Below are 17,097 nucleotides of genomic sequence, written 5' to 3'. Positions count from 1 at the left end.
TGGTTTACATTGCCGTGCCCTTATGCTACGCCTGCGCCACTTCGTGGATCGCTATATGCCTTCATTTGCATGGTGCAACACCGCACATGGGGTGTTTAACATACCTACGCCGGAGGCGGCGCAACTCAGGCGCACGCCGGTAGTGCACGTGGAATTGGATCGTACCTGAATCGCTTGGCGGCCATGTCTGGCGTTGTGGCGCCTACGCTATGAGTGCGCCTGGCGCAAGGTTCATGAATCCCGGGGAGTGTGTTTTTTTAACAAATGGTTCTGATGAAGTTCAATGGAATAATTGAGAGAACGCAAGTGCTAAACTTTTAATTTTAAATAAATTGTATTTCATATCATTTGCCTATAGCACCTTTTATTTCTACTATAGCAGATATGATGATATTGCTTAGTAAAAAATAATAAAGCACTCAAGTAGCAGTCATCAATGTTTTCTTTATTCTTTATTAAATCATCAAATTACATAAACAAACAGAATCAATTCCATGCTAGGATCTCTAACCTGGTGATTTGCCTGGGGTGAGCTGCATCATCTGATTAACAAATTAGGACTTAAGAAAAACTGCAGAACTATTCCATTTACATGGCTAGCTAGCTCCTCAAATGTCCTTCAGCTGTTTTTTTTTTTTTTTGCCTTAACATACAATAAGTTAGCATAGAAGTTTGACTGGTTTAGATTAACTGACTTTTCTTTTTCTATCAGATGGAACTTTTGCTCTGGAAATTGTTTGTTGTTACATTATGTGATTTCAGACATAATTATTATTGTTTAAATGTAACACTTTTGTTTCTAAAGGCAATTGACTTTTTTTGGTCTTTATATAGGTTCCTAGGTTCATAGGTGTTTACTAGGCTAAGGACCACAAAGGCCTTTTTAAGCCTAGCTCAAATCTCTAACAAGTTCTGATACCATTTATAAGTGTAAGCAGGGGATTGGGAGATGAAATGTTTACAAGCAGGGGCCTGGGAGATGAACAATTTAAAGGTTGTCTGTGTCCATTAGAGACATAGGTGGCAAACCAGGTATGGATTTCCTGTTCCCATTGAATTGTCGAAGTTGCAATTGAATTGGATTAAGGAGGAACTCTGCTTCTCATGGATGGAGACCCTGTTCCAGTGATGGAGTAGTCTCTGGGATACATATCTGTCTCTCCAGCAGGCCCTATTTATATCACAGGCAAGGTTTAAGTCTTTAGAATGGGTAATTCTGGTGCTGTTTGTTTTGTGGATATGCAGGATGTGTAACAAAATGTACTAGAGGTTTGCAGAGCAGTTTACAAATATCCATTAACAGACAGGAACAACAGCAGAACAGCTTGTACAGATGTTTCCTTTCAGATTTCTGTTAATGGCATCCTGACATCAGCAAAAGTGCTTACAAGTAAATCACAAAAGGACAATAGAAAAGTCTACCAAGAGGAAAAAACAAAATCTATGTGTGTGACTAGAACTGTATATAACTGTATTAATTCAGATATGTTAGAGGTATTTTGGTAGAAACACACTTGTTTCGAGGTATTGTATGGAGAAAGGAAAGTCATCATCTATACTGTTTGTGAAGAAAAACTTTGTAAATATATGCTACAAACTAACAGAAGAGTATGTGTGGTTTGTTTATAAAAAGCTATTGATTGGTTACTGCTCTTAAAGTCAGATGCTGCATCAGTGTATATTCTGCAAGTTTCTGTGGTTAACAGACTGTGATAATTAGACTTTGATTTGAGCAGTAAACAGCCAGCAAGAGTTTGTGTCTTAAGAAGACTTTAAGTCCAGTCCAGCAAATTCTTCACAGAATAGAAGCAGCACACAATTAAAGTACATTTTTCAATGGTGACCCTAATGAATGCTCCTAGCCTGTATCGAAAAACAGGGGGAGTGGGTAATGTCTTGTATAAGGTCACTCCTGTAAAAGCACAGTAACTAATGTTTATGTGAAGTACTTCAGTTTTCTACAGTTTGTAGCAATACAGTTCATCAGACGTCTGAATCCGAAGTGAGACTGCAGTGCTGGAAGGTGAGCAGTGCCATAAATTCTCCAAAAAAGGTACAATACAAAGTTGTAAGACTGAAACTGCCAGTTTTGCTGTACCAACTTCACAAGTGACTACAGAGACTTTTCAACCATCTACATAAAGCAGCTTGGACATCTGCCTCTCTGTTGACTGGTAAGAAAATGTTTCTGTGTTACATATAGTATGAATGCCATAGAGGTAACAATAATAACATAATTAAATGTTGTATATACAGCATATTAGCAAATGTAAAACCTTATTAGGGCAAGTTAATAGTAAGGCATTATGAATATGGATTACAATATTTGACTGGTATCTGAAACAAAATCATGTGTGGTATAAAAAAATGTGTATTGTGTATAGAATGTCATAAAATACAGTGCATGACATTATTCAAAGGTTAGATTGTACAGACAAAAATTGTAATGGTAAAGAACCAGAAAAATTTAATATGCTGACATTATATTCAAATGTTAGACAGTTATGTTCTGTTACCAGATGTAAAAGGTTTATTTCAGAGTTGCAACAACAGTCAAATCAGTTACACAAGAATGTAATAAACTTCTAAAAGACAGACACAATGAGTTCAGGAAGCTTAGATGAGTTATACATACATCTTTTCAAAAGTGCATAAGAGTTTTAAATTCAGCAGAACAGGTTACTGAAAAATATCAGAAAGACCATGTAACATTACAGGAAACTCTTCAACAGCAGTTACAGGATAAAGAAGATAAATTAACTGAACTGATAGAGACTGACTTCCTACATACACAGCTAATCTGTGCAAAAGAGATATATTTTATAATATGTTTGTGTTTTGAAAATGGTTAAATATACATGGTATGATGCTAGGATCTGATGTCTGGACAAATCATTCTCAAATGTTTAAAGCAATACATTTATCAGTACTACAGTAAATTAAAACAAATGACTGCCATTCTCATAGCATAGTCAAAAGGTACACAAAACAGTACTAGTGTATAAAAATCAAATAAAAATAGTTAATAATAGTAAAGATTTAAAGTCACAAGACTGACATTCTTGTATAAAGATATAAAGATACAAGATAAACATGCATGTATGTTCTTTTCATCTAGAGTACATTTGTTTGCAATGCACAAAAGTAAAAGGCAGACAACAGCATATATAAATAATGTAAATATAAACATGTGTTAGTTAAGCTAATATCTATTTTGTTTTAAACAGTTTTTTACAATTGTATAGTAACATCACACCAAACAGTTAAAGTTCTGAATTTTAAAAAGAAATAAAATCACAGATGGTATTAGTCAAACAGTTTTTTGTAAAATTAATGTCAGGGCAGTTAAATAAATAAATAAAAAAATACTAAAATACATGTAAGCTAACTGTAAATATTGTCTATTTATGTAGTATAAATGCATAGTTATATAAATCACAAATACTTATTATATTTCTACTAATATAAAATTGCAAGTGTATTAACAGATGATTAAAGGAACAATGCTAAAAGGGTTAACTGAAATGTCAGCTCAAACCTTCCTAGACTACATGAATAGTTACATGAAATGTTGAAAAGATAAGATAAACAAGACTGATTGCCAGACAAGTAGCTTGAGTTTTTCTAAAGCATTATTGTTATTAAAACATATTTGTTAAAATGTTTACAGGCAACACTATTTGGTAATTATAATAAAACATCACAACTGTGCATATATGTCACTGATAATCTGTTTGCAGGTAAAGGTTAAAAGTAAAAAAAAAAAAAAACTTCAGTTACATCAAGTATAGCCAGCAGATGGGTTATAGTACACATACAGTTCAAATAAAGTATACAGGAGGGTACAAATAACTACTAGTAGTAGTAGACAGCAAAGGCAAGAGAAAAAATATATGTTGTCATTAAAAACAGCCAAAAAATGAAACAATACTGCAGTACTACAGGGGGAGGGGTACTTTTTCAGTTTTACACTGACTGTGCGAGCAGTATTGCAAAAGGGTCTAAAATAAAGCTACAGAAAGAAATCATATCTCATTCCTTCTTGACAATACTCTTTTAGGGGGGAGGTAAAAACAGGTATTAGTGTATTAGAAATATGGGTAAACTGGATTAAACCTGAGAGGATAAATATTTTACAAGTTGTTAATAGCTATTATGCTGGTTATTATTGTATTGTTTAGTATTAAATTGTATTTACTACCTGTTAAACTGTAAAGCTATGCAAAAGATGGTTTAAAAACAAGAGATGGCTTAAAATTGCTTTATTACAGCTATACAAGAGAGAGTAAAGATATGTAAAAATTGAACAAGAATGGTCACTATTTTAATATGTTTTTGGCAAGAGAATGTTGGTATGCAAAAAGCATAGTTGCCTCTGGTGGAAATTCCACTAGATACTTCTAAAGAGACATAAGAAATTTCCAAGATTTTGCTTAATGTTAATGTTACTCAATTTGTAAGATTGGACTAAGTGTACTTTACAGTCTTTGTATGTACAAATACAAAATAATTCAGTACAAATGAACTTAATGTCTAGTAATGAATATGTGTGAAAAACCACGTTTAAAAAAATATATTAAAATATTGTATTCATACAGCTAATGGACTAATATGTAAACAGCATTTTTCAGAGTATATTTCACTGTCAATTAAAGTTTATAGACAGTTCAGAAATATAACCACAATGTTATGGATAAAATGACATTGAAACTGTATATTTTCAGCAGTGTATAAATGCTTGCAGTAGCACATGGTTCTTGTCTCTTATAGTTAATTCAACAGTTGCAAAGAGTTAATGGAACAGTTCTAAGTCATAAATTAAATTCTGTGACTGCAAAAAAAAAATAGATTAATCAAGTTAAAAAATAAAATTAAAGCAGACACAGCTCATAACTAATAAAATATTTTCACAGAATCGTCTGCAAAATAAAAAGTTGTTAGATACATTCAGTTTTGGTAGTAATACTTTTATATATGTATCAAAAAAAAAAAAAGACTAAAGGTTTTGTTTCCTAATGTGTTTCATATAAAAAAAGGGAATTGTTATTTTATGAATTGTGAATCTTCTTCTTTTTGCTTTTCCCGGTTAGGGGTTGCCACAGTAGACCACCTGTCTGCTTATGACTGGCAGTGGAGTTTTACAGTGTCGTGTTGCCAGCCCGGCGCCCAACCTTCTACAGAAGGCATACACATGCACGCACTCACACCTAGGGCCAATTTAGAGTGTCCAATCCACCTACAGAATGTCTTTGGGATGTGGGAGGAAACAGGAGCACACTGAGGAAACCCACGTGACCACAGGGAGGACATGCAGACTCCAAACAGAAGGCACCCCAGCCAAGGGTCAAACCGGAGAACCTCTTGCTGTGAGACAGCAACGCTAACTGCTGCACAGAGTTTGTGAATTGTGAATATAAGGTTGAAATTAATTTTGCTACAAATATATGAAGATAAAGAATAAAATAAAAAGTTTGCTTTAATGCAGGAATATAGCTTAGCAATTTAAAAATGGCATTCATATTGTATGACATAGCTCTGGCTGAAATAAGTGAAAAACAAAGAAGATCTATTAATGAACACAAGATATTTCCTGAGCTTTGTGTCTGTTTCCTTTCAGACGTCTGACAATGGACATGTTTTTATAGTATGTGTTTTCCTCAAGATACATGTTTGTCACAGTATCAAGAAAATCTTGACTTAAATCCTCATAGATAAATGGACATGGTTTTTTATAGAATCATCAGAAAAAAGCCTAGAAAAGCAATTTTGGAAAGCAAGTATTATATGCTTTTCTCATGTTTGCAGAACAGTTTACAAATATCCATTAACAGACAGGAACAGCAGCAGAACAGCTTGTACAGATGTTTCCTTTCAGATTTCTGTTAATGGCATCCTGACATCAGCAAAAGTGCTTACAAGAAAATAACAAAAAGACAATAGAAAAGTCTACCAAGAGGGAAAAACAAAATCTATGTGCATGACTAGAACTGTGTATGTTGTGTCTTTTGGCTTTTCGGCTTTTCCCAGTTAGGGATCATCACAGCAGAACTCCGGTCTGCTAATGATTGGTAGTTGATTTTTACGTGCTCAGTTACCAGCCCTGACGCACAAACTTCAATGAAGGTACACCCATTCACGCATGTCTACATGCAGAAGATGCTCTAGCTGACAATCGAACCAGACAGCGTCTGACCGTGAGGCGACAACGCTACCACAGCACCACCACCGCGGATGTGACTAGAACTGTATATAACTATATTAATTCAGATATGTTAGAGGTATTTTGGTAGAAACACACTTGTTTTGAGGTATTGTATGGAGAAAGGAAAGTCATCATCTATTTTGTTTGTGAAGAAAAACTTTGTAAATATATGCTACAAACTAACAGAAGAATACATGTGGTTTGTTTATAAAAAGCTATTTATTGGTTACTGCTCTTAAAGTCAGATGCTGCATCAGTGTATATTCTACAAGTTTCTGTGGTTAACAGACTGTGATAATTAGACTTTGATTTGAGCAGTAAACAGCCAGCAAGACTTTGTGTCTTAAGAAGACTATAAGTGCAGTCCAGCAAATTCTTCACAGCATAGAAGCAGCGCATACATAAAATAAAATTTTCAGGAGGTCGATATGAGTGGGGTCTGACAATGCCCTGTAAGCCAGGCATAGATCTCCCCTCAAAAACCTGTAGACAGAAAACAAGGATAAGACCTTGAGGCAGTCTGCACAGGATATTTTACTTATGCCCTTTATTATTTTAGTGAGGAGCCTCTGTGAACATTCCATATGCCTGGTTAGGTACATACCAAACGGGGCACTGTACTCAGTGTAGGTCTGATGAATCCCAAATACAGTGGAACAATGACTTCCTTGGACTTAGATGCCATATCTTTGTTTATAGGTTGTGCTACATAGAATGATTTCTTCACGTCTATAAACATGTGATGGTCAAAGGCTAGATTACTGTCTATGTGTGTCCCTAAGTCCCTGACTACTGGGTCAGCTCTAAGGGATGTGTTGTCAATATGATAGTCATCAGGCATGGATGACTTCCAAAAAATACTATCATGCATTTATTGGTATTTATTTTTAATCCATGGCTCTGACACCAACTGTTTGTCTGTGTCGGCCCTTCCTGCAGAACATATGTGTCAATGTGGGATTCAGTTACAGTTCCTAATTTACAATCATCTTCAAATTCAGTCAGCCAGAGATCACTAACATTGGCCTTGACTTCAGAGAAGTAAATGCCAAAAAGCAGTGTGCCAAGGACTGATCCCGGAGGGTACTCCACTTGTGACTGCCCTCTTGTAAAGGTGGACTCCCCAATTCTAACTTCCTGGGTCCTGTCTGTGAGCCAGTTGGCTAGCCACCAGGTGACATATGGGTTTGTGCCTATCTTCTTGAGTTTATCAACAATGCCCAAGTGGGGTATTATGCCAAATATCTTGGTCAGGTAAAGGTAGGTTGTGTGAACCATTTTGCCATCATCCATTGCTTTGGTGCTTTTCCCAAAGAAGTCCACCAGGTTGAGTAGGCATGACCTTCCCTTGATGAAACCAAACTGGGTTGGGTCCAGTGTCTGGAGGTTTTCTATATCACTACTGATAATTCCCATGATAATTCTTTCCATGGTTTTATATATAAGACTAGAGAGACTTATAGTTCTGTAGTTTCCAGCGTCTGTGGATGGCCCGCCTTTGTGCAGAGGTATGACTGTTGCTGTTCTCCATTCATGAGGCACAAAGCCTGTTTGGAGGCTACAGTTAAATAGCAATGCCAGAGGGCCTGATAGGTCATGTTTCATGCTATTTAGAAGGCAACCTGGGATATTGTCTGGGTCCACTGATGCAGTGTTCTTGGCCTTAGAGACAGCATTAAGGACCTGCTCCCTGGAGATAGCAGGGGGAGTTATATTAGATGGTATTTCCTGAAGGAAGGTTGAGGAGGAACGAGAGATAAAGTTGGAGCTGAATTTATCAGCCAGGACATTTGCTATATCTTCTGGCTCAGTATAGGTGGGCCCATTATAATGAGCTCTGCACACGAATGTATATTGCCTTTGAGGTTGTGGACATAGCTAAATAATGCCTTGTGGTTGTACTTGGCCTACGAGGCCAAATTTACCTCAAAATTAGCTTGGTAGACTTTGTTTGCCCTCTGAGATGTTTGCTTAGTTTGATGAGAGTGCTTTTACCCTGCTGAGTGCTGCACCTCCTTGTTTTTGCCATGACTCTCTTCCTTCTGCTTTGTAGCCTATTGGTTTTGTGATTTCACCAGGGTGGCCTGTTTTTTGAGTTAGTTCTGTACTTCCTCCTGGTGGGTACAGCTGTCTCTAAGCAGCTATTAAAATGCTTGCACAGGATTTCTGTGAACAGTTCTGCAAAGGTAGCAGTGTTCTTAGGGTTTATGGGGGCTTGAAATTTTGCAAGGTTATCACTTAATAGAAGGAAATTAGCCTTAGAGTAGTTCCTGAATATTCCAGGTATAGCTGGCGGCCCAGGTTTTATTTTTACTTCAATTATTATTCAATAGTTAAATATTTAATACAACTATTAATTCCTACTGCATTATGACCACACATTAATTTGAATATCAGTGAGGTGGCTTCAACCCCATAAAGAAATATCTTTTGAGTGAATAATTTAGGAAGTTCCATTCATGGTCTGTAGTTTTTGGGAAGCTCTTCAATAAAAGGGAATAGAGTAAACTTTCTTTATGAAATAATTCAAAGAAAAAGATTCCAATTTCATTTGTCTGGGCAAGGAGCCAAAAAGTTGACAATTGTGTCCCTCTGCCTGCAAGTCAAGTTGCAGGTCATAGCCAGAAACCTTAATATATTGCCTGGGAGAAACACAGGTAGTGCAAACTACCAGCAACTTTAAGGGAATGCCAGGTGGACTGTAAAGTGAAAAAAAGTGAAAAGATGTGCTGCTTATGTACTTCGGACTCAGAAGTTTCAACTTTATGCTGGTAAATTTACAGAAAACGTGAGAGGGCCATAAACAAGGAAAAAATGCCACTTACACTTCCCTTTCTACAATCAGCATCCCTCTCAGGCACCACAATCTTATTCTATTACCTTGAGGACAATAAGTAGAGCAAATTACTGGCACTTTTAAAGGAATGGCAAGACTACTGTAAAACATATAAAAAAAAGGGAGTTGCCACTTCTGCTGCTATGCCTACAATCAGCTAATGGCTCAGAGGTTGCCCCCTTAACAAAGTACACCGGAGGTGCATGGGTTGTGCAAACTGGCTAGTTTTAAAGAATGGCAAGAAAACTGCATTAAAAAGTTTGCCACTTTTGCTCTCCTGCCTACAGTCAGCTTTGTTTAGGACCAGAGCATTTAAAAAATTAACTGTACTGTCTGGCAGCTGCAAAACAGGTTTAATACTGTGAGCTGTGATTCATGTAGTACTGGGTTTGATTCCCTCTGCCCTCATTTCCCTACTTTGAGACTTTAATCAAGTCACTTAACCAGACAGTGTATGGGTGCACATTGGGATTTGGGCTAGGTTCCAAAATAGCACCCTGAATTGAAAGCTTAGTAGCTACCTATGAATCTACATCATACCTCTCAAGCTCTCTGTGCAAGAAATTTGGACAACGCCTAAATTTGGGGGAACAAAGCCCCAAAAATAGGGATGAGTTTTAAGTATCGCTGTTATAAATTAGAAACTTGCTAGAATAACAGTACTTGCACTAGCACTCATTTTCTGAAGGATATGAAATATGAAACTCAAATGTATGTCATTATTTAATGACTTCAATCCTCAGTGATTTGACAGAAACCATGAATTTTATAAGGAACAGACCAAAAATATGAGGCAAAAATCTGGATGTTCTGTGAAAATTTAGACATTAAAACCCTGGAAATGAAGGAGGTTATCCTAGCTCTGCAGGACTTTCAGGACCTCTTGCCTGCAGCAGAATAATTATACAATCAGACAATGTGGTAGCATGTTACATCAACACGTAGGGAAAAACAAAGTCCTGCCCATTCTGCAAAGAGGTGATGAGAGTCACTTTTTGGTGTTAATGCACATACTTCAAAACATCAACTGGCAAGGAGACAGGCTCAACAGGTCTGTGTTAATACTTCACTAATTATCCCTCAACTCGTTTGTGGCTTACAAGATTTTGGTCTCAGCAGTCCCTTGTTGTAACTTGTTTGCCCCCCTTTCAAAACCAAGTGCAGAAGTACTTGAACCTAATTCCTCTAGTGGGGCAATCACCAAGGAATGCTTTAGTCTGCCAGTTGCCCTGTGGAATTGTTTCTGTCCTCCTCTTCTTCCCCTGACACCCACATTTCTATAGAAGGCATCAACCTGCAAATCGAAGATAACCCTCATTGCTCCATACTGGTCATGGCAGATCTTGTTTCCACTGATCAGGTCTCATTTGAAGAAACTCCATGGCTTCTAGATCCACAGCTGGATGTCTTCTCACCCCCATCTGAACAGCTTCAGCCTGAACTTTTCATTGTCAAATTAACTGCATGGTTACTTCAATCCTTTTAATAGTCGGACATACCTACTTTTCAGAAAGGGTGGAACATATTTTGTTTACCTTTCAGAAATAATCCACTCAAAAGATCTACAAAAGTAAAGGACACATTTTTCTACATGGACTACCAGTCAATGGTTCAAGTTTACTTGTTCTACTTCCATTGCAAACCTACTACAGTTTCTTTCTTCCATAAATGACAAATGATTCAGCTACTTTGCCATCAAGGTACTGTTAGCTTCTATTTCAAATGTTTGCCCAGGATATCAGAACACTACCCTGGCATCTCATCATCTCATATACTATGTAGGGCTTTTCTTAAAGGAATATTACTTCTTCACCTACCACTTAAATACCTTATTTCTCCATTGCACCTTTGTACATTGAAATACTAAAAAGTCCCTTTTAACCAACTTCCTCTGCAAACCTCATTATTTTTTTTGTCATGAAACACTCTACTTCAGGTTGCTATTACCTCAGCTAGATTAATTTTAGAACTCCATGCATTGCCTCCTGCAACACCATTATTATTTTATTATTATTATTATTTGCAGTTGGTTTACCAGGATAGTCCATTGGGCCAAAATGAATCCGTTTTCAATGGAGTCCTGGGGAGAAAAGCTCCAAAAACAATCAAGGTTACAATAGGTTTTTGATTATAATTTTACAAGTGTCATAGATCCATACATAAATATACATAATCTTACACAATTTCCAGAGCCAGAGCTGCATTTGAAGCTTCTGTTCTGACACGTATCTTGAAATGATTCCACCTAAATATCATTTAGTTAGAATTCTATTCCAGCAGTTGGATCCAACAAACTGATACAATAGGATACAGAAGCTTTGTACTTATCATAAGGCTGGATTCTTTTCATCCATGAATGTCCAATGCAACATCCTTCCGTCCATACTACTTCCAAATTGCCATTTTGTGTGTGTAAGATTACAAATCATATTTCATTTAGTCCTAGTACCTTTAGTCACTAGGTAGCAAACTCAATCTGAAGAGAGAGGCACTCAGAAGATTAGGGGAAAGTTTTGATGACCCTCAAACACCAGAGCTCTGGTTACTGGCAGTATCCGATGACAAGCGACTTGGTAATAAAAAGGCATATCATATGGACTTTGGGTGGAAGGAACTCCAAAAGAGCTCTTCATACAAAACCAACTCTGACGTATAATGATTTCTAATATTGAACAGTTTCACTAAGAGGAACTCTAGGCCTGCACAAACAGATCCCATGTGCAGCACTGAAATGGTTTCAAGCATGGTCTTAAACAATGCATTAGAGTACAGACAGTTCAGAAGTGCAACAGCCACTGACTGAGAATTATGGACGCTTGGTGTCCATTATTTATTTTATAGTAATTTGTTTTAAATGGAGAAGTTACTGGTAATCTATAGTCATGTTATAGATAACTATTTTGCTCTGTGCCGGGTTATTTTTAATTTCAAAATGTTAAACAATGTAATATGAGTTAAAAATTTCAATCACAGTAGTATTTCATGAAAATATATAAAAAAAAAAACATATGTTGTGCATAAGAAATGCAACATACTGTATGCAGTGACTTACTTTATATGAACACCAGCAGGCAAAGTCAACATTCCAGTCATGTAAATGAAGTTCTACATTACCAACCGCGTGAGCCATGTCAAAGCCAACAAAACAGCCCTAGAAAAAATAAAATCAGCTAAGAATTAATTATGAACATATTACACAGAACATATACATATAAATGTTTACTTTTCTAATGAAATGGTACTTGTTCTGTAGATTTTGTACTCAGTATGTTTTATACTTACTTCACCATATAATCTGTAATATTAAAGATAGCTTGAATTTAGCATTAAAATATTATCAGCATTGCTGGGACAGCACTAGAATGCTAAGACCCAGCCGGATTACAAACTAGAACGGTACTTGTGTGAATGATGCTTTACCGAGCAGATGAGTAGGGCAGTAATGGTGTTACATTGTAACTGTGAGAAGATGATGCACACTGCTTAGGGGAGGAATTATTGTGTCTGACAGTTGGCACAGAGGGTTAAAGCTATCAGCTGTAGTTCCAATGGTACAGGGTTTGATTCCCTCACTTCTCATACCCCCACATAGCACTTGCTTACTAACATGCCCCACAATATAGGTGCCCAAGGAACTTGAAGATAAAACTGGACTGAGTTACACTGCTAGGCTGGTAAAACCTGTTGTGATCATTAGCCTGGTATAAACTTATAACTCCTGCTTGGCGCTGAGTGCAACTACATCCATAAAAACACTCCTAGGACAACCTGTTAGGTTTCTTGAAAATCTTGCATATGGTTGCTTAAGATAAGTTATTGCTTTTAACAAGCGATTGTGTCTTTAGGTTCAGTTGATAAAGGAGGAGAATGTTTTTTAGTAATATGATTGTAAACTATGTGAAGGATTTACTTATGTCAGCGCAATGTCTGAATTAATTTATTAATGTGCATAGAGCAAGAAAGCCATGTGAACTGGCAAGTGCATGGGGAGAAAGGCGTAGTGGTATGATGCCAAGATTGAAAACTAATAAAAATACTAATCTGCTTTTTTTCTCACTTTCAGTAGTGCACAGTCTAACATAACAACCCAAAGTACTCTATCTCCCTAGGACATAATAATTCTTTGACATACTTGCATTTTGCTTTCAGTGGATTTTGTATTCTATTTTTCTTTCTGCACTTAAATTTCTTTTTAGCACTGGTTTGGGCTGATATTCCAATGTTTCCCCATCTCTCAATGTCAATTTCCGTGAATTGTTCTAATTTAACTTACATATTTGGCTAACCTCAGCTGCCTGTGACTGTAATGACATTGATAGATTTTTCTTTATAAAATGCTCTGACTCTTATTTTATTTTCTCTTTTCTCTTGCTGTTATAATCCATTAATCAGAAATAATTGCTTGTCTTTGTTTTTCTCTTTGTCTAAAGTACTATGTGATCTTCTGCTTTGCATCAGAGACTGACTGTATTCCCTGTTCATAGGTTCATAGGTAGGTACTAGGCTATCGGCATTAGGGCCTATACAAGCCCAGCCAAAAAGGTACCCTGGTTTTTGCCACCCAAGAAAATTATTTTCCTGTGCCACTGTCGAGCAGAGCCACAGAAGTGATCCCCGGGGTGAATTTCCTATTTCCCATGCAACCATCAAGAGTTTTCTTGAAGAGTGCTAATGAGGAGCTTTGTTTGATATAGAGACATAGTTTATTCCAGAGTATAGGAAGTCTCTGAGACAGGAATGCATCCATCTGGCATGTTCTGTTTATTGTGGTGACAAGGTTTAGTTCCCTAGAGCGTGTAGTTCGGAAGGATTGGGATTTCTTTAAGTGGAGCATGTCCAACAGCTCTGGGTTTGATGTAGCTTTTTATGTTAGGCAGAGATCACCTCTGAGTATGCAATATGCGATGGAGTAAAGCTGGAATTTTTTGAGGCGGTCTGCGTAGGGCATCTGTTTGAGGCTGGTAATCCTCTTTGTGAGGTATTTTTGTGGCCTTTCCAGTTGTTGTGGATGTCTTGTGAGTACATACCAAAAGGGGCATTGTACTCTATAATGGGTCTAATGAGTGATGAGTAGAGGGAAACAATGACCTCTTTTTTTCTGGATGAGAAACCTTTTGTGATGAGGTGTGCCACGTAGAAGGATTTCCTGACTACTGTGGCAATGTGATTATCAAAGGAGAGACTACTGTCCACCTGTGTCCCAAGGTCTCTTATCACACTTTCGGTGTTAAGTATACTACCACCTATGTTGTAGTTCATGGGTACAGAGTTTTTACCAAAGGGGGTGACAATGCACATTATGGCCTTGAGCTTGAGGCTATGGCTTTGACACCAGGGATCTGTCTTAGTGAGGCCCTTTTGTAGGATGTCCACATCATTAGGAGTTTTGATTATGGCTCCTAGTTTGCAGTCCTCTGTGAACTTTGTTAGCCAAAGATCTTCTGTGTTAGCCTGTACTTCACAGAAGTAGATACCGAATAGGAGAGGACCCAGGACTGAACCCTGTGGTACTCCACTTGTCACTGGTCTGAAGTCGGATTTAGAGTCTGCTACTTTCACAGTGTGTGTTCTGTCAGTAAGCCAGTTGGCAACCCATCTTATGACATAGGGATTTAGACCTAGTTTAGTGAGTTTATCTATAATTCCAGAGTGGGGGATGGTGTTGAAAGCCTTGGCAAGATCTAGATAGGCTGTGTGAACCATCTTACCCTCATCTATAGCTTTGGTGACTGCTTCAAAGAAGTCTATCAGGTTTAGGAGACATGATCTGCCTTTTACAATCCCGAACTGGGTGGGGTACAGAGTTTGGAGATTACCAATGTCTTTGTTTATAAGTTCCATGATGATACGTTCCATGGCCTTGCAGACCAGGCTCATCAGGCTAATGGGGTGGTAGTTCTCGGGGTCCATGGTGGCTCCCCCCTTGTGGAGTGGGATAACTGTCGTTGTGCACCATTCAGCGAGCACAAAGCTTGATGTGACACCATGACTGAACATGGTACTTAGGTGGGGTGCCAGTTTGTTCTGTAGTTCATTTAGAATGCAGCCTGGGATGTTGTCTGGTCCCATGGATGCTATGTTCTTGGCTTTGGAAAATGTGTTTTTTACCTGTGCAGCTATGATTACAGGAACTTTGTATTCTTCCGTTATAGGGATGGGCCCTTTAGGGGGTGAGAGGGGGGTAAAGTTAGCACTGAACCTATCTGCCAGAATGTTGGCAATATCAGTTGGGACTGTATATTTAATGCCATCGTGCTGTAACTGAATGTTACCATTGAGATTCTTGACATAGCTATAGAATGCTTTGTGGTTGTCTTTAGAACCAGTGGCAATTTTGTTTTCATAACTAGCTTTGGAGGATTTTATCAGGGATCACAGCTTCTTACTGAGGCTGACCAGGGTGCTCCTTCACTCATGGGATTTTACTCTCTTTTGCAACAGTTTCTTCCTTCTGTTGTACAGTTTGTTTACGGCAGAGGACCACCAGATTGGCTTCCTTTTTTTGGAGGATAGCATCTTTGTTCTGTTTGGGATAGCATAATCCATGCACTCGTGTAACTGCTTATAAAGTGCAATTCTGTAGGATTCACTAGTCATAACTGTATTGTCCATCTGCATGGGTGTCATGAAGTTCACCACTTCTGTCTTAAGAAGCATGAAGTTGGCTTTGGAGAAATTTTTTACCATGGTTTCCTTAATGGGGGGTGGGGGTAGGATGTGGATATCTAGGGTGATTAGCTTATGGTTGGCTCGGACCAATGAGGAGCTGACTTCAGGTGTAGAACACCGGTCACTCATGTTGGTAATTACTAGATCTAGAATACTGTTCCCCCTGGTGGGGGTGTGGATAAGTTGATCCAGGGCATTAGAGTTTATGAATTCCAGAAAGCATTGAGTGAAGGAGTTGGCACATGAGTAGTTTTCCTAGTTAATGGTGGGGTAGTTGAAATCGCCCATTATTAGGGTGTTTGGCTGAACCCTAATATTTTCCAGTACATCAAGAAAAGAAGAGTAGGAATCCTGGGGCATGGTGGGGGATCTGTAGCAAGCTACAGTTTGGATTACAGTTTTGCCCAGAGTTAGTTGCACTTGGATAACCTCGGAGGCATTATGCTGAGCAACTAGTCTGGAGGTGTGGATATCCTTAATGAATATGGACACACCTCCACCATTGGTGTTCCGGCCCAGGTTACATGGCCAAAACGTATGGTATGAGTTATAGCCTGGTAGTGCAGGGGTGTTCTCTGGAGCCTTGAACCAGGTCTCAGGCACTGCACAGATATCGATGTTCTCCATTTTAAGGAGTGCCTCGAGTGAGTGCAAATTGAGATTTAGACTTCTAGCATTAAGTAGCATCACCCTCAGTTTTTGCTTACCTGCTCATGTTACAGTGGTAATTTTGTCATTTGAACCTTGCCTAAAAAAGGAACTATAGGGGCGGCAAGAACCTTAGCCAGTATCCGGAATCCCAGGGGAGACAGGTGCAGGCCATCTCTGGCAAAGCATCATGGTCTGTCGACCAAGTCATCCCAGGCAGGCAGATACTGGATTCCTTTAGAATGACACCAGACACTTAGCCAATTGTTGAAGTCAATCATTTTGTCCTTGTACTGCGGTATCATTCTGAGTGATGGCAGAATGCTACTCAGGGCTAGGGTCATACCTGCCTGGGCTACAAGATCAGAGAGCTCTTCCATGTCGATTTTCATGTAGTCCAGAGAGGTACATCTCAGGTCATTCACACCAACATGGACAATGACAGTCATATTTGTACTTGTTGTGGAGTGACCTGAGCGCGTGGGTTATGTGGCGGATCCTGGCACCCGACAGGCAGCTGACAGTAACCTTCTCATTGTTTAGCCTGGTGAGTGGGACATCAGACTGCCTGACTATAGAGTCAACTATGACTAGTGTGTTGGGTACTTTGTTTTGCCTTATTGGCAGTGGTTGAGTGGCACACTGAGTCTGTGGGCTGTGTGTCATTTGGGTTGTGTTGGGGGGTGGAGGTTGCTTGCATTTCTGCTTTTGAGGTCTCTGTTGCTTGAGCAGATTATTATTG

General features: G+C 38.4%; 1 protein-coding gene across 2 annotated transcripts in view; it reads right to left on the bottom strand.

Annotated features, from left to right (window-relative positions):
- KYNU (kynureninase) overlaps positions 1-17,097 on the bottom strand; it is a 2,242,792-nt gene that overhangs the window by 481,475 nt on the left and 1,744,220 nt on the right. For both annotated transcript variants that reach the window (XM_044074971.1, XM_044074972.1), the window contains one exon: positions 12,091-12,189. In XM_044074971.1, coding sequence (XP_043930906.1) covers positions 12,091-12,189 — 99 coding nt within the window. The remainder of the gene's footprint in view (positions 1-12,090; positions 12,190-17,097) is intronic.

This window comes from Protopterus annectens, chromosome 6.part0, assembly GCF_019279795.1.
Source record: "Protopterus annectens isolate FY-2018-M chromosome 6.part0, PAN1.0, whole genome shotgun sequence".
Classification (NCBI taxonomy): Eukaryota; Metazoa; Chordata; order Ceratodontiformes; family Protopteridae; genus Protopterus; species Protopterus annectens.
This window is presented reverse-complemented; position numbering and strand designations above follow the sequence as displayed.